This window comes from Loxodonta africana, chromosome 21 (assembly GCF_030014295.1).
Source record: "Loxodonta africana isolate mLoxAfr1 chromosome 21, mLoxAfr1.hap2, whole genome shotgun sequence".
In the NCBI taxonomy this organism is placed as follows: Eukaryota; Metazoa; Chordata; class Mammalia; order Proboscidea; family Elephantidae; genus Loxodonta; species Loxodonta africana.
The window spans coordinates 74576448-74600435 of NC_087362.1; the positions used below are offsets into that span (position 1 = coordinate 74576448).

The 23988-nt window shown below is 42.2% G+C and overlaps 1 protein-coding gene across 5 annotated transcripts in view; it reads right to left on the reverse strand.

Annotated features, from left to right (window-relative positions):
• Window positions 1-23988, reverse strand: part of LOC100660888 (UPF0547 protein C16orf87) — a 113284-nt gene that overhangs the window by 45615 nt on the left and 43681 nt on the right. For 3 of the 5 annotated variants that reach the window (XM_064274120.1, XM_023555667.2, XM_023555668.2), the window contains one exon: window positions 23079-23165. The exons of the other annotated variants lie outside the window; for them this stretch is intronic. In XM_064274120.1, coding sequence (XP_064130190.1) covers window positions 23079-23165 — 87 coding nt within the window. The remainder of the gene's footprint in view (window positions 1-23078; window positions 23166-23988) is intronic. 5 annotated transcript variants of the gene reach the window in all.

Here is a 23988-nt window from a genome sequence, read left to right on the forward strand (position 1 = left end):
CCCCACTTTACTTACGAAGACACAGAGGCTCACGGTGAGAGTCAACATGTGTCAGAGTAGAGCTGTGCTCCATAGGGTTTTCAATGGCTGATTTTTTGGAAGCAGATGGCCAGGCCTTTCTTCTGCGGGGCTTCTGGGTGGACTCGAACCTCTAAACTTTTGATTAGCAGCCGAGTGTGTTAACCATTTGTACCACCCAGGGACTTCTAAATCCAGACCAGCAGCCATTCATTCAACATTTACTGTGCCAAACCCTACACTTAAATAAGTCAACAAACACTAGGAAATAAATAAAACACTATTGCCTGTTAGTGGCACTATGTGCTACACATCTTTACATACATCATCTTCCTTGCACCTCACAACAGTCCGAGGAGGAAGGGACTATTATTGTCCTCATTTTACAGATGAGTAAACTGAGGCTTAGCGTGATTAAGCCACTTTTCCATAATCAGTGTAAGAGCTGGATTTAAACTCGGGCAGCCAAGCTCCTGAGTCTGTACTTTCGACCCCTGGTCTGTGTCTCAGACCTCTGAGGCTTCAGAAACTCTGCTGTGTGCCTGGGGAAACTGAGGCTGTCGGGATGGGAGCAAGGTTAAGATGTCAGGCAGAGAAACGAGGGCAGCCATGAGCTGCTAGACAGAGTCCAGCAAAGCGGATGGGTGGAATGGGGCAAAACTGTATATTATGTGCACACTTCCAGCCTTCTCTCCTGCCCTCCCATATCTGATAAAACTAACTTTATCTTCATCTGCTCAAATTCTCTCCCCTCAATCTACCCCTCTCCTTGGAGTAGAACCTCGTCCCAGGATTTTTTGGTGTCAAATCTAAGGATGGGTAGCCAGAGCCCCAGGTCTGGCGGGGACTTGGCTGCCTTGGTAAGAAAGTGCCAAGAGCAGGAAAGGAAAGAGAGAAGGAGCAGAAACACCGAGCAGGGTCTGGAGGTTTGGTGAATGACAGACTCCAGGGCAGTCCCATGATGCGAGAGAGAGGGCAAGGCAAGAAAGGAGGCCATGGAAAGATGTCTGCTTCAGCACATAAATGTTGTTGTTGTTGGGTGTTGGTGAGTCTGTTCCAACTCACAGCGACCCTATGTGCAACAGAACGAAACACTGCCCGGTCCTGCGCCATGCTCACAATCGTTATGCTTGAGTACATTGTTGTAGCCCCTGTGTCAATCCATCTCATTGAGGGTCTTCCTCTTTTTAGCTGACCCTCTACTTTACCAAACACGATGTCCTTCTCCAGGGACTGGTCCCTCCTGATAACATGTCCAAAGTATGTGAGACGTAGTCTCACCATCCTTGCTTCTGTGGAGCGTTCTGGTTGTACTTCTTCCAAGACAGACTTGTTCACTCTTTTGGCAGTCCATGGTATATTCAATATTCTTCACCAACATTGTAATTCAAAGGCCTCAATTCTTCTTTGGTCTTCCTTATTCACCAAAAAGGACACAAATATTGGTAGAGAACATACGGAGGAATTGCGTGGTGGCTGGCTGGGCTTCTGTGGCTGCCAGTCTGCAGACGCTCAGCCACGTGGCACCAGCTGATAGTCGGGTATAGGAGGAAGAGCAGGAAATTGGGGAGGATTTCTTGGACAAAATGGGACTTGAGGAGAGCTTTGATGGATGGGTGAGATTTGGGGAGGACACGGACAGGGCTGTTCTAGCAGGGGCACAGGGTGAAGGAAGGCCCAGATGGAAGCTGGCAGGTGGGTGTGGGTACAGGGACAGGCCTCTGGACCAGGTGGTGTTGATGGGATCCCAGTTGATTCAATGGGTGGGACTAATTAGTAGATGGATGGGGAAAATCAGGCAGAGACATTTAGACATGAAGCAGCAAGATACAGGAACCACAATCCTATGGAGTATTTTGAGCTAGGGAGCAACATGGTAAATCTGGGTTTAAGAGTAGGGGAAGGAGAGTGACTGGGAGGGGACAGGAAGCTGCTTTCTGGGGTGCTGCAGATGTTATATACCTGGGGGTGGTCACGTGAGTGTATCCATCGGCTAAATGTCAACAGGCTCGAAGATTTATGCACTGCACTGTGTGTAAGTTATACCTTAATCATGTTCTTTTAGCATGGAGGGGAAAGGACGGCTGGGGGCCCTGATGGCGTAGTGGTGAAGTGCTCGGCTGCTAACCAAAAGTCGGCAGTTTGAATCCATCAGCCACTCCTTGGAAACCCTATGGGGCAGTTTTACTCTGTCCTATAGAGTCGGTATGAGTCGGAATCAACTCAGCTGAAATGGGTTTAGTTTTGTTTGGTTTTGGGGGGCTGGCTGCAGGGTACATCAACACAGAAGTTAAAATCCTCGAGTGTTTGCCTGTTCTGGGGTGCGCGCTGTTGTCAAAACACAGGAGCACTAAGGAAGTGAAGAGACATCTGAGAGAAGAAGTCTCTGAAAGTTCTGTAAGTGCTGACAGAAGTTCTGAGACCCTCACTGCATCATGCACAACGGCAAGAGAAGCAAGACTCCCCCCACTGCAGGCAGGAAACCCTAAGGATCCATTACGCTCTCCCCAGATCCAATAAGTGAAGATCTCATCCCAAAAGCAGGTCAAAAAACAGCCAGTACACTAGAATCCTATTTTTGTTTAAAATATACACGTATGCCCAGAAAATCTTCTGGAAGAATCGTTAACACTGCATGAGAGGATTGCAGATGATCATAATTTTCTATGTTTTATGTCTTTTTTCTAATTTTTTTTACCATGAAATGCGTTGTTCATGTTATTAAACAGAAGTTTGTTTTTATGTCATAGTCACCATTCACCTGAGCTCATAAGAATTATTCTAGATGGAAAACATGCACCAGACAGAGGTTTAATTAACCAAGAACACAGAGCCATAGACTTCCTCAGGACCCCAGCTGACAGAAAATAACTTTTAATAATCTTGTGGGGAGGTCTGGGGTCAATTGCTGAGCCTTAAATGAACAGAAAGCACGTACATTTAACAAACACAGAAGGACTCGTCAGAAATAGCAAATCCCGGGGGGAAAAAGCAACTCTTCCTCATTTTGCATTGTATTTTTCCAACTTGGGAAGAGAGGCTCCAAACTCCATATGCAACTCAGGCAGCACACAGTGCAATTAATTAATCTGGGAAATGCTTAAAGCAAAGTTGGCAAAGATTTGGGAACAACCACCAATGACAACATTCTTAAACGATTTAACCCGTTAACCCAACCTGTTGCCGTCGAGTCGATTCCAAACTCATAGCGACTTAGCTAGTTAGGTTTCCAAGGAGCAGCTGGTGGATTCGAACTGCTGACCTTTTGGTTAGCAGCTGAGCTCTTAACCACTGCGCCAGTAAGCACCTGTGATTATTAATACTCACTGGAGGAAGTCTGGAAACTGCTCTGATGTGTGACTTACTACACATGCAATCCTCTGAGCCTGTACAAAACCAAAGACAAACGCATGCATCTAAAACTGAGAGCTGTACTTTGTTCCTGGTGTTGTTGCTGTTGTTAACCAGCTCTAAAAGCATTTTCTGGAGGGTCTCCACACCTCAGGGCACCTGCTATAACCACACACACACGGCAAGTTTAGCATCTGCACTTACATACCACCTTCCATCCATGGGTCCCAAGTGGTCTTTCAGAAATTTTTTCTGATGTTCCCAGTGAGATGAGTAAAAACTATTGCCTCCATCTCATACACAAATAAATATGGGGGCAGCTAAGTGGCTTGTCAGTGGTTACAAAAAAAAAATTACAACCCAAGGCAAAATCCCTGCAGGCAGCCCTCTGGTGTCCCTTGCTCCCTTCCTCTGCTGAGCGTCCCTTTGAGCTTTGTCTTGTCATTGGCCAGGGTTTAAGTCATGCACGCAGACCGTTGTTTCCCTGGTGACGGAGGTGGCATTCTATTTCCTGCCCTGAGTCTGGCCCAGGGCCCTGGCTGCACCGCATTTAGCTACAAGTGCATCAGCCGTGCGTGAGTGGGGACAGCTTGGCTCCTTGGAAACCTAAATAGCATGTGTCAGCTGGCCAGAGCCCGCTGACAGCCACTCCAGACCTTGCTGCCAGCTACCCCATCACTTGCCCAGAGCAACCCACAATAAAGGCGATGACACCTCCAAGCTGGATGGACAAAAGGGAACACCTCAAAGGCAAACTCCCTGGCACTGCTCCAGTCCCATCCTCAGGGAGAGGTCATCCTCAGACATGTGGGACCTGGGCCCCCCAACCAGCATGGCCCTCCCTCTGCTTGCTTCTGTGGACAGCAGAGTGCATGGCCCCCTGATGACATTCCCCATAGCCAACGGCCTGCTTGAGTTGACACCTCCAGTTCCCAGTTCCAGGGCTGCCTTTATGTTTCACCAATTAACGAATCCGGGAATGGCCACTGAAAATCAGGTCCAGGAAAACAAGGGCACCGCTGGGCGTCCACCGGGCAGCGAGGCCTTGAGACTCTGCTTTAATGACTTCCGTCACTCAGAAATTGAGGGTGGAGATTGTCTTGTTGTTTTATCAATTCTCTGCCATTTGGTATAAATGCCATGTACGGTCACTTTTAATTAATTTTGATTCCTTTGCCTCTAAAATGCCCTGTTTACCTTCCTGGGTAATGATGTGCATCCTGTGAACTAGAGGCTGGTAGTTGCCCTTCCCACGTGCTTCCAAAGTACCCCAACAGGCCCCTACTCGCTCCGTGAGTAACAGTGACAATAATCTCTAATCCCTGCTGAGCAGTTACCTCATTCCAGGCACCCTGCCAAACACGTTACACTCGTTAGTTTTTGTTCCGTTTTTTTAACTCTAGGTGTGTGCCACTGTTCGCCTCATTTCACAGACCAGGCTAGAGAGGTGACCAAGTCACTCCACAAGTGTCCTGTGAATGCTGTGAGATGTTACCACTAACTTCCTGGCTTAAAACAGCAGAAATCTATTCGCTCACAGCTCTGGTGGCCAGAAGTCTGAAATCAGCATGGTACCCATGGGCTGAAACAAGGCTGCCGCAGGGCCGTGCCCCCTCTGGAAGCTCTAGGGAAGAAACTCTTCCTTGCCTTTTCCAGCTTCTGGTGGCTGCTGGCATTCCTTGGTTTGTGGCTGTATCACCCCATCTCTGCCTTCCCGGTCACATCGCTGTGTGGGTTTCACATCTCCCTCTGGCTCTTTTATAAGAGACCACCCAGATAATCCGGGATAGTCTCACCATCTCAAGATCCTTATTTAATCGCAGCTGCAGAGTCTGTGTTTGCCATTTAAGGCGATGCTCACAGTTTCTAGGGATTTAGGGCCTGGATATTCTGGGGGCCTTTGTTTAGTCATCCAGCTAGTAGGTCCTGCCTTCATGTTTCACTCCTCATGTGCTCAGGAGGATTCAATGAGCAAATGGTAACATAGAGGTTAATGGCTCAGGCTTTGGGGTCAGGGAGACCTGAGTTTGAAGCCCAGCTCTGTCACTTTCTTACTGCATGAATTTAGCAAGTTAGCTTAACCTCTCTGAGCCTCAGTTTCCCCATCAAAGCCTACCTCATGGGGCTGTTTTGAGGACTGAATGAGATAATGGGTATGAAACCCACATAGCAGTGCCGGCATGTAGTTGAACGTTCGATGAATGGTAGCTGATGGTAGCTGTTGTCTGTCCTGCTGTTAAAAGCAGGTGTAAGCTGGAGCTCTGACTGACCTTGCAGAGGGAAGCCCAGGTGGGCTCCAGACGGCTTTAGATGAAAAAACACAAAAATGAGGAGTAAAATCACTCTGCCACAGAGCCACTGAAAGCCAGTGCCAATGTAAGCATGGTAGAACTCTCAAAACCTTTTGGTGTGGAGCAGTATAAAGACCTGCCAGAAGTGGCCACGTGAAGCATGTCTGCTCTTCAGAAGTGGAGGCTGTGAGCTTCCTCTGGTGCAGATGTGGACCTGGGCCCCCAGAATGAATTTTGTCATTAGATGTTCCTATACATTGTTTTAAAGTGGGTTTGTCCAGAGATTAACCGATGGTCAACTTGAGGTTAAACTGATTCTAGTTACAAGAGTTACAACAAAATGAATAACCAAGAGAGCAAGAGCTTGGAGCATGGTAGAATAAACTCAGAAAACAGACGAGAGAAGAAAAAGAACAGTGGGCAAAAAATAAGGACGTTTTATGGGCATTTGTTCTTGGTATGTTCAGGAGAAGAAAGTGCAAACTGAAATGTTCCTTTACCTCTGAGCAAAATAAACGTGATTTGGTTCCGTTCTGTTTATTAACTGCGATAAGATAACATGAATTAAAAAAAAAAAGTTTTAGTATTTCATTTGGTTGCTATTTGCACTGCACTTACTTATGATCATATACCAAAACAAATCAAACCCAGTGCTGTTGAGTCGACCGTATAGGACAGAGTAGAACTGCCCCATAGAGTTTCCAAGGAGCGCCTGGCGGATTCAAACTGCTGACCCTTTGGTTAGCAGCTGTAGCACTTAACCACTACGCCACCAGGGTTTCCCTTATGATCATACAGTATGATCTATTCAGCCTGCTATATTCCATCTGATAAGGTTTTTCAAATTCTTTACAGACACGATAAGAATCCCTCCATTTGGATGAGAAATGCCCTAAGAGTCAATAAAACAAGAAAGTCACAGATTTTACCTTTTTAGAGAAGAAAAACTAAATATAAATTGTATTAATGAAGAACTGCAAACTATTTAAACATCAACTAGTCGGGGAAAGAACGACAGCCCTACATCTACCGGCCTGGAAAGCTAAGGCGGATGGACAACTAGAAACTACAATTCACAAAACAACGCATGCAGAGTGATCCCATCTACATTAAAAAGATGGACTGAAATCAGACAGGTGGACATAAGTATGTAAATCTATTAGCTATAGCAAAAGGACACACATCCAATTACACGCTGTCGTTAACAGCGATAACTTCTCAGGAAAAGGGCAGAATTGGGGCGAGGGAAAAGAAGGGAAAAGCCATTTTCTCTTTACAGTCCACATGTTTTGTATTTGTGTTTTTATAAGGAGCATGTTTATGCGTATTACTTGTGTACAACAATAAGAAATATCTTCATGGAAATATTTCATTAATTTACAAATCTTTTGTTGGAAATATCACCTGTGGGATAATAATAGTAAATGTGTTTTGTTTTGTTTTTTTTTTACTTCTATTAATGAAGCAAAAATGTTCTCTTTTCCTTAACCCTTTATATTAAAGGGGAGCCCTGGTGGCACAGTGTTTAAGAGCCATGGCAGCTAACCAAAAGTAGCAGTTCAAATCTACCAGGCACTCCTTGGAAACCCTATGGGCAGCTCTACTCTGTTCTATAGGGTCGCCATGAGTCGGGATGGACTCAACAGCAATGGGTTTGGTTTGGTTATATTATAGTGGAAGCACAGAAAGGAATAACTCATACCTCAGGGAGGGCAAGGCAAGGGAGTCTCGCTTAGGGATGAGAGAGTCCACACACACCTGGCAGCCAGACGTTGTCGGGGAGGGTTAACAGACGCAGGAGGCCTAGAGAGCCTTAGCCCACAGGCCAGCTCTGAAGGCTGGAGGAGGCCGCCAGGCAGCCCCTGGGAGCCCAGGCAAGCTCTAACAGCGGCTCAGCTGTACCCACCTGCTTTTCTCCACCCGCCCCGCCCGCCCTGCCCCCTCATACGCACACCCAGCAAGTGCAGACAGCTAGTATTTACCCTCATGGCAAAGGCCAACAAACAAATCCCTGAAGGTTCTTCTCTAAAGAATTAATCTCTATTGGAGAATCTAAGGCTTTGGTCATTGACTTGGTGCCCTGGAGTAAAATTCTCCTCATCTGGCTATCAGGTGGCCTCAGCCTAATAATTAGTTCCCCCTCCCCTCCCCCTCCCCCACAGCACCCCTACAGCACCCAGTCAGAATTCTCACTGGGGAGAATCCACCCAGTTACAAAGTCATCTTCCTTTTTTTTTTTTAAATTGTGCTTTAAGTGAAAGTTTACAAGTCAGTCTCATACAAAAGCTTATCCACACCTCGCTCTGTACTCCTAGCTTCTTTCCCCCTAATGAGACAGCACACTCCTCCTCTCCACCCTGTATTCCCCGTGACCATTCTTCTACCTCCTGTACCCCTCTGCCTTCTCATCTCGACAGGGGCTTCTTTCTTAAATACACCCAGAAAACTGAGGGTCACCGAGATATTAGCAGAAGCACCAGCTTGAAAGACAAAGATCAAGATACATAGATGTGAAAAACAAACTCTGGTGGAAACAGCTAATCAAGGACTAGAAAAAAAAACTTGGAGATTTAAGAAATATTCAATAAAACCAGAACAGGTTGATTTAAAAAAAAAAAAAAAAAAGGATAATCAGAGAACAAGAGGAAGCTATCGGAGATTTAAAAATATAACTAAAATAAAATGCTCAAAAGAAGAATTGTAAGATAAAAGAGAGGGGCTCTCTCAGAACACAGGGCAAAAAGACAGAGAAAATGTGGAACAACAGATTAGGCACAAAGGGGCAAATCCAAGAGCCCGACGTTCACTAAACGGAATTCAGAAGAGAACAGAGAAAAGGCTGGGGTGGGAGGGAAGGGACGAATGAACCCCAGCCATTTCTCCAACTTTGCATCACTCATTCTAGAGAACATTCTAGTCACTTGTCTGCTCCCCAGGTGATCTCTTTGTTGGGAGTCCTTTTGGCTGCTGCTGTGGGAGGTAGGCTCCCGAATTTATCATCCTACCAAGACTAGGGGAGTCTAGGTCAACTGGCATAACAAAGTTTATTAAGAAAATGTCTGCAACCCACTTTGGTGAGTGGCATCTGGCGTCTTAAAAGCTTATGAACAGCCATCTAAGACGCATCAATTAATCTCAACCTACTTGGAACAAAGGAGAATGAAGAACACCAAAGACACAAGGAAAATGTTAGCCCAAGAGACAAAAGGGCCACATAAACCAGAGACTCCATCAGTCTGAGATCAGAATCACTAGATGGTGCCCGGCTACCATCAACAACCACCCTGACAGGGAACACAACAGACAGTCCCCAGCGGAGCAGGAGATAAGTGTGGAGCAGAACGCAAATTCACGTAGAAAGACCTGACTTAATGGTCTGACTGAGACTGGAGGAACCCCTGAAGCCATGGCCCCAGATGCTCTGTTAAGCCAGAACTGAAACCATTCCCGAAGCCCACTCTTCAGACAAAGATTACATTGAACTATAAAACATAAAATAATACTCGTGAAGAGAGTGCTTCTTAGTTAAAGCAGATACACAAGATCAAATGGGTGGCTCCTGTCCAGAGGCAGGATGAAAAGGCAGGAAGGGACAGGAACTGTTTGAATGGACATAGGAAACCTGGGGTAGAAAGGGGGAGTGTGCTATCACATTATACGGATTGCAACTAATATCACATGAGAACATGTGTATAAATTTTTGTATGAGAAATTAACTTGAGCTGCAAACTTTCACCTAAAGCACACACACACGAAAAGTCCCCTGGCCTCAAAGGGCCATCCCAGCTCCAGGACTCCCTCTAGGACTGACTGAAGCCACTTTTGAGACTGGATCATAGCTCAGCAGCTCCCTCTGCCCAATCCTGCCACCTACTTTTTCTTAAATGTAGCTTCTGAGAGCACCCACCAATAAACTTCCTACTTGGTAATTTCAGAGTCTGTTTCCCAGAGAACTTGGCCTACAACAAAGACCAATGAATGGTGCTGTCATGGATTGAATTGTGTCCCCAGAAATGTGTGTTAACTTGGCTAGGCCATGATTCCCAGTATTGTGTTAAAAAAAAAAAGAAAGACTGGGGCGGGAGGGCATTTTCAGGAAGGGGGAGCTGATGGAGGGTGGTGAGAAAATGACAAAGGACGATCACTTCCTTAATGTGGTCTGATAGCGCCAAGGAGCCCAGGGCTGAAGCCTCTGTTCATGTGGACACTTGGACTCTTGGGATAACTTATTTGAGCCATTGTGAGAAACTCAGAAAGCAGGGCAGGTGAGCAGAGCCCTTCAGCTCATCACTGATGACTCCTCCAGACTGATATCAGTCCACCCTCTTTGGGTTTGGTAGTTCAGTGCCTTACAATCCCAACCAACTTCCCGGGATTCAGCTCATATTTTCCATTTTGTTTACAAGGGAATCATGGCTTTTTCCAACGTCTTGGCCTACTGAGTGTTGTTGTTGTTAGGTGCTGTCGAGTCAGTTCTGACTCATAGTGACCACATATGACAGAGTAGTAATGCCCCATAGGGTTTTCTTGGCTATAATCTTTACGGAAGCAGACCTCCAGGTCTTTCTCCCACGGAGCCACTGGGTGGGTTCAAACCACCAACCTTTCAGTTATCAGCCGAGCTCGTAACCACTGCGCCAATAGGGCTCCTTCTACAGAGTGTAGTAGGCACCTTCTGGTTGAGTGACTGGCTAGCAAATATTCTGCCTTTTCCAGGAATGCCCATTACACTCACAGGGGGACTCACAGCAGCCAAGTCTGTATTATGGGACGCAGGCCCCCACCAAACTGGCCATAACTGATTCAAGGGTAGACTTCTGATCAACCTAATGCAACTGCATTTTCCATCCTGGGATGCTGAAAACTGGTCTAGCAAGACAGAGCTTCTAGAGGTAGTCTTGAAGCTTCAGTCTAAGAGAGGGACCATGAGCTCCCATAAATGGAAAGATAGGGTAAAACATACCCACACAAGCACGCACATGCACACACACACTCATACGGAAGAAGTACAAGACAAAAGGCTCAAAAGAATATTTGTCAAGAACCAAGGCAGAGATAAACTGGAGACTTTCAGAAAGAAGCAAAATCAGGTTTATGGAAGCCAGTCAAGGCTTAGAGGTTGAAAGATGAAGACATGGTAAGAACTTTTAGAAAGGAAATTTCTAAACTGATGTTTTGTTCAGGGGGAGGTGGTGAGGCCATGAGGTAAAAGCTGATCAAAACATGAACAAAATATTTGGATCAAAGTTTTGAATCTGCAATAATATTAAGCTGTTTGTAATATGGAGCCTAGTGGCGCAGTGGTTAAGAGCTCAGCTGCTAACCAAAAGGTCAGCAGTTCAATTCCACCAGTGGTTCCTTGGAAACCCTACGGGGCAGTTCTACTCTGTCCTACAGGGTGGCTATAAGTTGGAATCTACTCGATGGCAGCAGGTATTTGTGATATATCTCTGTTTCTCCTCCATCTGACAAGCTGTCAGTACCTCTATTACGAAATTGGAGTCCCACCGACCTGGTTTGTATCCAGGCTTTGCCACTTAACAGGTATGTGACCTTGAGCAACTTTCTTAACTAATTCGCCGAACTTCACTTATCAGACACAATCATACACAGAGAGCATTTAGCACAGTGTCTGGGGCCTAGCAGGTATTTCATAAATGCTAGCTCTTTTCATTTTTGCTATTGCTCCTTTTTTTTTTTATGTTGAAGTTTCTCGTGTGTGGTAAGTATATCATAACAAACATTTGCCATTTCAACATTTTTTACATGTACGATTTAGTGACATTAATTACATTCATCTTTATGTTGAGGTGTAATCCATACTGAAGGCTGTAGTCTTTGATCTTCATCGGTAAGTACTTCAAGTCCTCTTCACTTTCGGCAAGCAAGGTTGTGTCATCTGCATAACACACGTTGTTAATGAGTCTTCCTCCAGTTATGATGCCCCGTTCTTCTTCATATAGTTCAGCTTCTCAGATTATTTGCCCAGTATACAGGTTGAATAAGTATGGTGAAAGGATACAACCCTGATGCACAATTTTCCTGACTTTAAACCATGGACTATCACCTTGTTCTGTTCGAACGACTGCCTCTTGATGTATGTACAGGTTTCTCATGAACATAATTAAGTGTTCTGGAATTCCCATGTAAGCAACATCATGATAAATGGAGAAAAGAGTAAATTCGTCAAGGATTTCATTTTACTTAGATCCACAATCAACATCCATGGAAGCAGCAGTCAAGAAATCAAAAGATTCATTGTGTTGGGCAAATCTGCTGCAAAAGACCTCTTTAAAAAGTGTTAAAAAGCAAAGAAGGCACTTTGAAGACTAAGGTGTGCCTGACCTAAGCCATGGTGTTTTCAAGCCTCATATGCATCCAAAAGGTGGACAATGAATAAGGAAGACCAAAGAAAAACTGATGCCTCTGAATTACAGTGTTGGCAAAAAATGTTGATTATACCGTGGACTACCAAAAGAACAAACAAATCTGTCTTGGAGGAAGTACAGCCAGAATGCTCCTTACAAGCGAGGATGGCATTTCACATAAGTAGAATTATAATATTTGTCCTTTTTGTGACTGACTTATTTCACTCAGCATGTTTTCAAAGTTCATCCATGTTGTAGCATAGATCAGTACTTCACCTCTCTTTATGGCAGAGTAATACTCCATTGTACATATGTACCACATTCTATTTATCCATTCATCTGATGGACACTGAGGTTGTTACCATCTTTTGGCTATTGTAGGTAATGCTGCAATAAACATTGGTGTACACGTAACTGTGTTTCTGCTTTCAATTCTTTTGGGTATATACCTAGGAGTGGAATCACTGGATCATCTGGAAATTCTACGTTTAACTTTTGAAAAACCACCAAATTGATTTCCACAGAAGCTGTACTATCTTAAACTCCCACCAGCAATGGAGGAGGGTTTCAATTTCTCCACATCCTTGCCAATATCTGTTTTCTGTTTTTGCTTTTTTATCATATTCACCTTAGTGAGGGGTGAAGTGAGATCACACTATGGTTTGATTTGCATTCTCTAATGACTAATGGAGGGCCCCTGGTGGCACAGTGGTTAAAGCACTCATCTGCTAACCAAAAGGTTGATGGTTCGAACCCATCAGCTGCCACAAAGATGTGGAAATTGGTTTCCATGAAGATTACAGCCTTATAAACCATATGGGACAGTTCTACTCTGTCCTTTAGGGCTATGAGTTGGAATTGACAGCAGTGGGTTTTTGGAATGACTAATGAAGGGGGCCTGGTGACATGGTGGTTAAGGTCGGCAGTTCAAACCCACCAGCTGCTCCATGGCAGAAAGATGTGGTGGTCTGCTTCTGTAAAGATTTACAGCCTTGGAAACCTTATGGGGCAGTTCTACTCTATCTTACAGGGTTGCTATGAGGTGGAATTGACTCGATGGCAACGGGTTTCCATGACTTTTCATGTGCTTGCTGACCATTTGTATTTCTTCGGTGAAATGTCTGTTCAAAGTCCTCGTCTCAGGCTGGGTTCTCTAGAGAAGAAAAACCAGTAAAGCGTATACATATAAGAGACTTGTATCAAGGAAATGGCTCACGTAGTTACAGAGGCTGGAAAGTCCCAAGTCCGTGGGTCAGCCTGGAGGCTTCTCCTCACTTACAGCTGCAGAGACCAAGGAATCCTAAGATTGGCAGGCAAGACATTAGGTAAGTGCCTAGCTCAAGTCCCAAGAACCACAGGTCTGACCAACAGGAGCCAGCTGCAGGATCCAGGGAAAGCGAAAGCCCATGAGCCTTGCCAGAAAATCCACCTATATTGGATGCAGGCCACACCCCCAAGGAAACTCCCTTTCAACTGATTGGCTGCTTATGGCAGATCCCATCATGGAGGTGATCACATTATATCAAATCTCATCATGGAGGTGATCACATCATCATACGACAAACTGCCAAACTACATCATAACTGCCAAACCACTGAGGATCATAGCCCAGCCAAGTTGGCACACAACCTTAACCATCACAGTCCCTTGCCCATTTTTTAGTTGAGTTGTCTTCTTGTTGTTAAGTTGCAGGAGTTCTTTATATATTCTGGATATTAAACCCTTATCTGATATATAGTTCCCAGAGAAGTTTTTCTAATCTGTCAGTTGTCTCTTCACTTTGTTGATAGTCTTTTCATGAACAAGTTTTTCATTTTGATTAAGTCCCATTTACCCATCTTGACTTTTGTTGCTCATTTTTTCAGTATCATATCTAATAACGCACTGTTAAATACTAAGTGTTGATGCATTACCCTATATTTTACGGTTTTACATTTTGAGTTGATTTTCACACATGGTGTGAGGTATGGGTACAGCTTTTTTTTTGGCATGTGGAAATCCAGTTGTCCCTGAGGTACGAGTCCAGTTTTTTTTTTTTCGTATGTGGAAATCCAGTCATCCCTGTACCATTTATTAAAGAGACTATTCTTTCCCCCATTAGACAGAATTACCCCTTGTCAAAAACCAATTGACCGTAGATGTACAGGCTTACTTCTAGACTCTCAATTATCTCTCATTCCTCAACATGTCTGTCATTACGGCACTGCCAAAAGCCGTGGTGGTTCAGTGGTAGAACTTTTGCCTTCCACGCAGGAGACCCAGATTCTATCCCCGGCAACGTGCCTCGTGTGCAGTCACCACCCGTCTGACAGTGGAGGCTTGTTTGTTGCTATGATCCTGAACAGGTTTCAGCAGAGCTTCCAGACTAAGATGGGCTAGAAAGAAAGACCTGGTGATCTACTTCCTCAAATCAGCCAATGAAAACCCAAAGATCACAACAGTCCAGACCACAGTCAATCATGGGGATGGTACAGGGACCAGCAGAGTTTCATTCCATTGCGCATGGGGTCACCACGAGTTGGGGGCTAACTCCACGGCAGCTAACAACAAAAATTTACCACTGCCAAACTGATTTGATTACTGTAGTTTTATAGTATTTTTAGATTTACCAGCATTTTGTTGAAGATTTTTGCATCTATACTCATAAGAGATACTGGTCTGTAGTTTCTGTGTATCTGCTTTCAGTTCTTTGTCTGGCTTTTGAAATTACGAAGTGTGAGTCTCCTACTTTGTTCTTCTTTTTCAAGATTGCTTTGGCTTTGGGGGACCTCTTGCAGTTCCATAAAAATTTGAAGACTGGCTTTTGCGTTTCTGCAAAGAAGGCTGTTGGAATTTTGATGGGAATGGCATTGAATCTATAGGTTGCTTTGGGTAATATTGATCTTAACAATATTAAGTCTTTCTGTCTATGAACATGGAATGTCCTCTCATTTATCTAGCCCATTGTTTCAGGAATGACTTACAGTTTTCAGTATATAAGTCTTTCACATCTTTGGTTAAATTTATTCCTAGATATTTTTTTTCATTCAGATACTATTGTAAATGGAAATGTTTCCTTAATTTCCTTTGCAGAATGCTCATTGTTGATGTACAGGAACCCGAGATTTTTGAGTGTTGACTTTGTATCCTACTACTTTGCAGAAGTTACTTTTTAGCTCTAGTAGCTTTCTTGTAGATTCTTTGGAATTTTCTATACACAAGGTCATGTCATCTGTGAAAACGGATAGTTTTACTTCTTCCTTCTTAATTGGGATAGCTTTTATTTCTTTTTCTTGCTTAATTGCTCTGGCTAGAACTTCCAATACAATATTGAATAGCAGTGGTGAGAGCAGGCATCCTTGTTTTTTTCCTGATCTTCAGGGGAAAACTTTGTCTTTCTCCATTGAGTATGATGTTACCTGTCAATTTTTCATAAATACTCTTTATCAGATGGAGGAATTTATAGCTTGTTGAGTGTTTTTATCATGAAAAAGTTGGACTTTGTCAAATGCCTTCTCTGCATCAAATCAAATGATCATGAGATGATCTCCTCTTTTGTTTCATTAATGTAGTGTAATACATTGATTGATTTTCTAATACTGAACCATTCTTGGGATAAATCCAGTTGGTCATGGTGGATAATCATTATAATATGCTTTCCAATTTGGTTCACTAGCATTTTGTTGAGAATTTTTGCATCTATATTCATAAGGGATATTGGTCCATAGTTTTTCTTGTGGCATCTTTGTCTGGCTTTGGTATTAAAGTAAGGCTAGAATGAGTTAGGAACTGTTTCCCTCTATTTTTTAGAAAAGTTTAAGAAAGATTGGAGTCACTTCTGTAAATGTTTGATAGAATTCCAATGTTAAGCCGTATGGTCCAGGGCTTTTCTTTTTTGGGAAGTTTTTAATTACTGATTCAATCTCTTTGCTTGTAATGGGTTTGTTAAGCTCTCCTATTCTTCAGTCAGTGGGGAAGTTTATGTGTTTATGAGAATTTGTTCATTTCATCTAAGTTATCTAATTTGTTGGTGTACAGTTGTTCATAGTATTCTCTTAGGATCTTTATTTTTGTAAGGTTGACTATAATGTCCTCTGCTTTCATTTTTTATTTTAGATATTTGCATCTTCCCTCTTTTTTTCTTTTTGTCAGTCTGGCTAGAGATTTGTCAATTTTACTGATTTTCAAAAAACCAACATCTTAGTTTCACTGATTCTATCATTTTTCTGTTCTTTATCTCTGTTCTGTTCTCTGCCCCCTTTTTCTAGTTCCTCAAGTTGTTAGTATTAAACTACTGATCTTTTTTTTTTTCATGTAGGCGTTTACTGCTGTGAATGTCCCTCTGAGCACTGCCCTCGCTGCATCCCGTAAGTTTTGATATGTTGTGTTTTCATTCAACTCTTAAATTTTCTATTTTTTTCTCTTGATTTCTTCCTTGAACAATTGGTTGTTTAATAATGTGTTGTTAATTTCCACGTATTTCTGTATTTTCCAATTTTCCTTCCTTCTGTTACTAGTTTCTAATTTCACTCCATTGTGATTGAAGAATATACTCTGTATGGTTTGTCTTTTTAAACTTATTGAGACTTGCGTTGTGACCCAACATGTGGTCTATCTTGGAAAATGACTCACGTGCACTGGAGAAGAATGTATCTTGTGCTGTTGTTGGGTGGAGTGTCTTATAGATGTCTGTTAGGTCTAGTTGGAAAATAAGTGTTGTTCAGGTCCTCTATTTCCTTATAGAGATTATTGGGATTCCAACCCATAGTGACCCCATGTGACAGAGGAGAACTGCCCCATAGGGTTTTCTTGGTTGTAATCTTTACAGAGGCAGATCATTAGGTCTTTCTTCCATGGAGCTGCTGGGAGGGCTTGAACTGCCAACCTTTTAGTCAGCAGCCTATTGTTTAACCATTGTGCTACAGGGGCTCCTTTTGTTATGTGCACATATATTTATAATTGTTACATCTTCTTGATGAGTTGGTCCTTTTCTCATTACATAATGCCTTTGTTTTTTATGAAGTATTTTTACTTAAAGTCTATTTTGTCTGATATTTAAAGTGCCACCCCAACTCTCTTTTGGTTACTATTTGCATGGAGTATTTTTTCATTTTTCACTTTCAACTTATTTGTGTCCTTGTGTCTAAGATGTGTCTCTTGTAGACAGAATATAGTTGGACCTTGCTTTTTATCCATTCTGTCACTCTCTGACTTTTGATTAGAATAGTCCATTGACATCCACAGCAATTACTGATAAGAACTTACTTCTGCCATTTTGCTGTTTTTGTGTATCGATGCCTTTTTTGTCCCTCATTTTCTCCAATACTGCCAACTTTTTTGTCTTGTTGATTTTTTGTAATGAACCATATTTTCATTTCCTTCTTCATTTTTTAGATATATGTATATATATATTTTTATTGTATTTTAGATGAAGATTTACAGAGCAAATTAGTTTCTCATTAAACAATAATACACATTGTTTTGTGACATTGGTTGCCCCCTCCCATAACATGTCAACACTCTTCCCTTCTCGACCTTGGGTTACCCATCACCAGCTTTCCTGTCCCATCCTGGCTTCTTGTCCTTGTCCCTGGGCTGGAGTACCCATTTAGACTTGTTTTGTTTTATGGGTCTGTCTAATCTCTGTCTGAAGGATGAAACTCAGGAGCGATGAGGTAAAAAGGGTTCCGGAAGCCACACTCTGAGGGTTTCTCCAGTGTCTGTCAGACCAGTTAGTCTGGTCTTTTTTTGTGAGTTAGAATTTTGTTCTACATTTTTCTCCAGCTCTGTCCAGGACACTCTATTGTGATTCCCGTCAGAGCAGCCAGTGGTGGTAGCCAGGCACCATCTAGTTGTGCTGGACTCAATCTGGTGAAGGCTGTGGTTCTTGTCGTCTATTAGTCCTTTGGACGAATCTTTCCCTTGTCTTTGATTTTCTTCCTTCTGCCTTGCTCCAGATGGGGTGAGACCAGTGGAGTATCTTAGATGACCACTCGCAAGCTTCTAAGACCTCAGACACTACTCACCAAAGTAGGATGTAGAACATTTTCTTTAGATATATACTTTGTTCTGTGACTCCATTTATCATCTTACATTTGTAACGACCAAGTTGAATTGATACCAACTTTAGTAAATACAAAAACTCTATACCTATACAGTTCCTCCCCCCTCCCGGTTTATGTTGTTGTTGTCACCTATTACAGGCACTATACCACACACTTTGCAAACACACTTTGCTTCCCCAGAGAAGAAATTCCACTTGTGAATAGCAGTTTCACCCCATGCCCAAGAGTTGCAGCCTGCCCTACAGATTTCAGACTGGTGTAAGCCAACTCCTTACAATAAATCTCTTAATATATGTCCCCCACTGGTTCTGTTTCTCTGGTTGAACCCTGACTGATACAGATTTTGGTATCATAAGTGTTCTAGAAAAACAGAATCTTAAGGATGAGTTTTCTGAATTGGTTCTGGGCTTTCTTGAATTAGTTCTCTACTTTTATTAGATTTAAAGGCACTAAAAAAAAAAAAAAAAATTTTTTTTCTTTTAATTCCAGTGGTAAAGAGGGCATTAGTAGTCCACAGCATGATGTGGCAATAGAGATATGCAAAATAAAACTAATACTCCTAATCAAATATCTATAGAAATCAAGTGTCTAGGTGACCATGTATTTGCTACATGAGAACATTTAAGTCAAACTAAGGAGTAATATTAGATTGGATGGTTGGTCCCAACTGTGCTGGAGAAAGTTGGGAAAGAGAAGGATGAGCTCAGGGTTTGGGTTTCGAATTCACAGCTCAAGCTTCTCGTTAATGACCTGAAAGTTTCTATATCTACCTTGAAAGAAACACCCTATCTCTTGTACCAGCAGGGCCAAGATTCCTGAAAACCAAACCCAGAGGTTCATTCTGTAAGTAGGTGAATTACAACACAAATGGAATTCCCAACCTCACAGGATGTCTTCTTTTAAAGAGAGGGCATTGATTGGGAAGGAATGGGATCCTGAAAATTGGCATAGGGACATATGAGCAAATCCCGACGAACCTAGGAATAGACATCAAACCCCTAAATTCTGCCAAGTTCTCTTTGCAGTATAAGCAGCCATTCCACCCCTGCCTGAGGAGGCTAGTCCTCCTTTGCCCAAAGAACAGATAAGGACCCCCCCTTGAAGGAGCTGCCTCGGAAAACAATGCTGATTCTTCTCAGGACCTGACTCCATCATCCCTCTTTGCAGCTAGTCCTATAAGTAGATTCAAGTCCCACCAAGTTCCAAAGAGTGAGGTAAAAAGTATGCCCTACACCCCCAAAAGTACACTACACACCAAAAAGAATTTCATGATTTATAGACAGGAATCTGGGGAATATGTGTGAGAATGGGTCTTAAAAGTGTGGATCATGGTAGAAGAAATATAAAGTTGGATCAGGTTGGATGTCTTAATATGGGTCCATGAAGCAGAGATTCTGAGTTCATTGTTTTAGCCTAAGGGGTTAGAAAGGGCCTTGTTTAGCTGGTTGGCAAGCAGAACCATGGGCCCAAAGGTAGCCTACAATACATGAAGTTGAAATACAAGAATACAACTGGAAAACTGGTGGCAAATATTAATAATAATGACCTGTTCTGTGGATAGCAGTCAACCTCTTTTCCTAGACACTCCTGTCATTGACCAATATGCTCATGAACAAAGTGGCCATGATAGCAGGGATGGACTTTATGCACGGGGCAGCAACATGGACTTCCACTCACGAAGGCCAACCTGGCTATAGTCACTGTTAAGTGCTCAATCTGCCAGCAGAAGAGACCAATGCACTGTTCCCGATATGGTACCATTCCCTGGGGTGAGCAACCACGTACCTAGTGGCAGGTTGATTACATTGGACTGCTTCCATCATGGAAACGGTAGTACTTTGTTCTTACTGGAATAGACATTTGGCTCTAGATAAGTATTTGCCTTCTCTGAATGCAATGCTTCTGCCAAAACTACCATCCGTGAACTTACAGAAACTTCATACACCATCATGTTCCTTCCACACGGCATTGCTGCTGATCAAGGAACTCACTTCACAATCACTGATGATGCTCATGGACAGATGCTCATGGAATTCTTAGGTCTTACCATGTCCCCCACAATTCTGAAGTAGCTGGCTTGACAGAACAGTAAAACGGCCTTTTGAAGACTCAATTACAGTGACAGCTAGATTACAATATCTTGCAGGGCTTGGGCAATGTCCACCAGGAGGCTAAATATGTTCTAAATCAGCATTCAATATATGATGTTTTCCTCCATAGCAAGGAATCAAAGGGTATACAATGGGAGTGGCTCAACTCACTACTACCCCCTAGTGATCCACTAGAAAAATTTTGTTTCCCATCCCTAACATTTTAGGCTCTGCTGGTTAAGATGTCTTAGTTACAAAGGGAAGAATGCTTCTAGCGAGAAACATGATTCCATTGAACTGGAAGTTGAGATTGCTACCTGGCCACTTTGGGTTCCTGATGCCTCAGAATCAACAGGCAAAGAAGAGGGTTACTGTACTAGCTGATTGCCAATGGGGAACTGGGGTGATACTACACAAGGAAGGGTATGTCTAGAATACAGAAGATCCCTTAGGGTATCAGTATTACCATGTCCTGTGATTAAAGTAAATGGGAAACTGTTGCTGTTTAGGCAGGACTGCAAAGGGACCCATTTCAGACCCTGATTGGGTCATCCCACCAGGTAAATAACCATGACCAGCTGAAGTGCCTCCAGAAGTCAAAGGAAATATGGAACGGGTAGTGGAAGAAGGTAGTATAAATACCAGCTATAACTACATAACCATTTGCAGGAACAAGGACTGTAGTAACTATGAGTATCTCTCACTTATTTTGTTATATGTTTGTATACATATTAACCACATATTTTTATTTTCTTCCCCCTTGTATCCCCTTATCATCTGTAATATAAGATGTATTAATTACAGTTAACTTTATATTACAGTATTTAAGTTACAGGATCAAAAGACAACATCACCCAAGGACTCTGCATCATCTTCTGGGAAAAGGTTAACATGTTTTCAGTTTTACACAGGATAGTTGTATCACGTTAGGTGGAAATGTGACTTTGTTATTGTCCCTATTTGGAGATTAAGTACGGTTCAAGGAGATGTGTACAGGAGGCAAGCTGACAAGGGGTAAACTGTGATGCATGGGTGAACTTGACTACACTACAGTTCCCAGTTAATAAAACACTAACCTAGGTGTTGCTGTGAAGGCATTTTATAGATGTGATTAAAATCCAAAATCAGACTTCTGGTTTCAGCTCTGACATGTAAAGAGCTCAAAAGTTGTTCTCTCCCATCCTTACAAGAAAAGGATAGAAAAAAACAAAAATCAATGACTTTTTTTTGACCCATCAGGGAACTGATATCTTAGGGAAAACTGCCATCTCGAAATCTGAAGAGATAGGCAAATACAGATAATCATAGCTGAGATCTGCTTCCTGGACCAGAAGATGCTTGAGCCATAAACTGACAGGAACACTGAAATGGTAACTGACGAACTGCTGTAGGCTAATTGTGGACTAATTCTATGGGGCAGTCCTACCCTGTCCTATAGGTTCGCTATGAGTTGGAATCGACTTGACGACAGTTGTGGACTAGTACGAAAGTGAGAAATTTCTGGAAGCTGCAGTCTTAGGAGGGCCCAACACTTTTTTTTGGTTTTACCTCCAAGAATCCCACCAGGTTCTCGAGGTTAACAGCCAAGAAAAAAAAAATCTTCTCATGTCTCTGGCAGGGGAAGGGGAAAAAGTAATCATTTTTTAAAATACACCCACAGTGCTCTCCATAACATTCCTAGAAGAAAAGACTATCAGAGCTTTACCCCACCTGGAGGAAAGACATTTACCCAACTCCAGCCCCCACTAGTCTTCCTGTCTCAACTAATGGGGGGGAGGGGCAAAATGTTAAGAAACACTTGTGGTGGAAGAAAGACGTAGAACAGAATTCAAATTCACACACACACACACACACAGGCTTCCTGGTCTGATGGAGACTGGAGAAACCCCAAGAGTATGGCCCCCGGATACTCTTTTAACTCAGTACTGAAGGCACTCTGAGGTTCACCCATCAGTGAAAGATCAGACAGGTCTATAGGTCCAACAATAACACACATGAGGGATGTGGTTCATAGTTCAATCATGTGTACAAGACTAATGGGCACACCAACCCAAAAGCAAAGACGAGAAGGCAGGAAGGAGCAGGAAAACTGTATGAATGGAAACAGGGAATCTGGGGTAGAGAAGGGAGAGTGTTGATACATCGTGGGGTTGGCAACCAATGTCACAAAACAATGTGTATTTGCTTTCACTTAACTCACAATAAAAATTCAGAAATAATAACAAACACCCATTAAAGAAATATCTAAAAAAAAAGAAACACTTGTGAAGATCATAGCTTAGAGACACAGATTCAATACTAAAAGACTCAGATTCAATAATACATGATCTCCCCACCCTACATGCTTTACCACCACATCAGCAGGGCACCAGTATAATAACAGTGAATTATGGCTAAAAAAGCTGCAAGGCACATTCTATTTAAGGAGGAGTTTTTAAGGAAGCCCAAATAAAAGAATGGCCACAAAAAACAAGAGCATTAGAGGAATTTGAAGCCTCTGGCACTTACAGCTACAGCAAACATTAAATACAGCCCAACTCCCAACCAGACTAACATATAATCTCACATTCAAGATCTTTTACCTCAATATATCATCTTTTACCCAATATATCATGTCCAACATTCATCAAAAACTTACAAGGCATGCTAAAAGGTAAGAAAAGATGCAATGTAAAGAGACACAGCAATCATCAGAACTGGACCAGCTGAATTAAACCAATCAGAATTATCAGACATGGAATTTAAAAATAAAAAAATAATCTTTTTTTTTTTTTATGATTGATACATTAAGGGCTCTAATGGAAAAAGTACCCAGATAGGTAATGTAAGCAAAGATATGAAAATTCTAAAAAAAGAATCAGAAGGAAATGCTAGAAATCAATTTTTTCCTATTATAGGAAAAAAAAAAAAGAATACCTTTGATGGGCTCATCAGTAGACTGGGCATGGCTGACCAAGAACAGAATCAGTGAGCTTGAAGATTTGTTGGTAGAAACTTCCCAAACTGAAACACAAAGAGAAGAAATGGACAGAACAGAATGTCCAAGAACTATGGGGCCATTTCAAAAGGTTAACATATGTGTAGTTGGAATATCAGGAGAAGAAAGAGAGAACAAATCGGGAGAAATACCTGAAGTAATAATGATAAAGAATTTTCCAAAATTAATGCTAGGCACCAAACCACAGATCCAGGAAGCTTAGAAAACACCAGGAAGGATAAATACCAAAAAAAAAAAAAAAAAAATTTTTTTTCTTCCTTAACATATCATATCAGAAACCATGCAAGCAAAAAGAAAGTGGAGTGAAATATTTAAAGTGTTGGGGTGGGGGGGAGGGGGGAACGCCAACCTAGAATTCTATACCCAGCAAAACTATCCTTCAAAAGTGGAGAAATAAAGTTGAAAATGTCTTCAAATAGGAAATTCACATCTACGTAAAGAAAGGAAGTACATCAGAGAAGGAATAGACGAAGGTAAAATAATTTTTTTTTCTTAATGGATCTGAAAGATTACTATTGAAATTTATAATAGTAACAATATATTATGTAGTTCTAGCATATGGATAAGTGAAATGAATGACAGCAATGTTATAAGGGATGGGAAAGAGGAATGGGAGTACTCTTAAGGTCTGCGTTACACATGAAATATTGTGTTATTTGAAACTAAGATTAGTTGTGGCTACATGTTGCAAACTCTAGAGAAACTACTAAAATTTTTTTTAAAAAGAAATGTAATTGATATGCTAACAGAGAAAATGGAATCATAAAGTGTTCAATTAAAATCACAAAAGGCAGAAAGAAAAATAGAAAAAATGAAAAGCAAATTCAA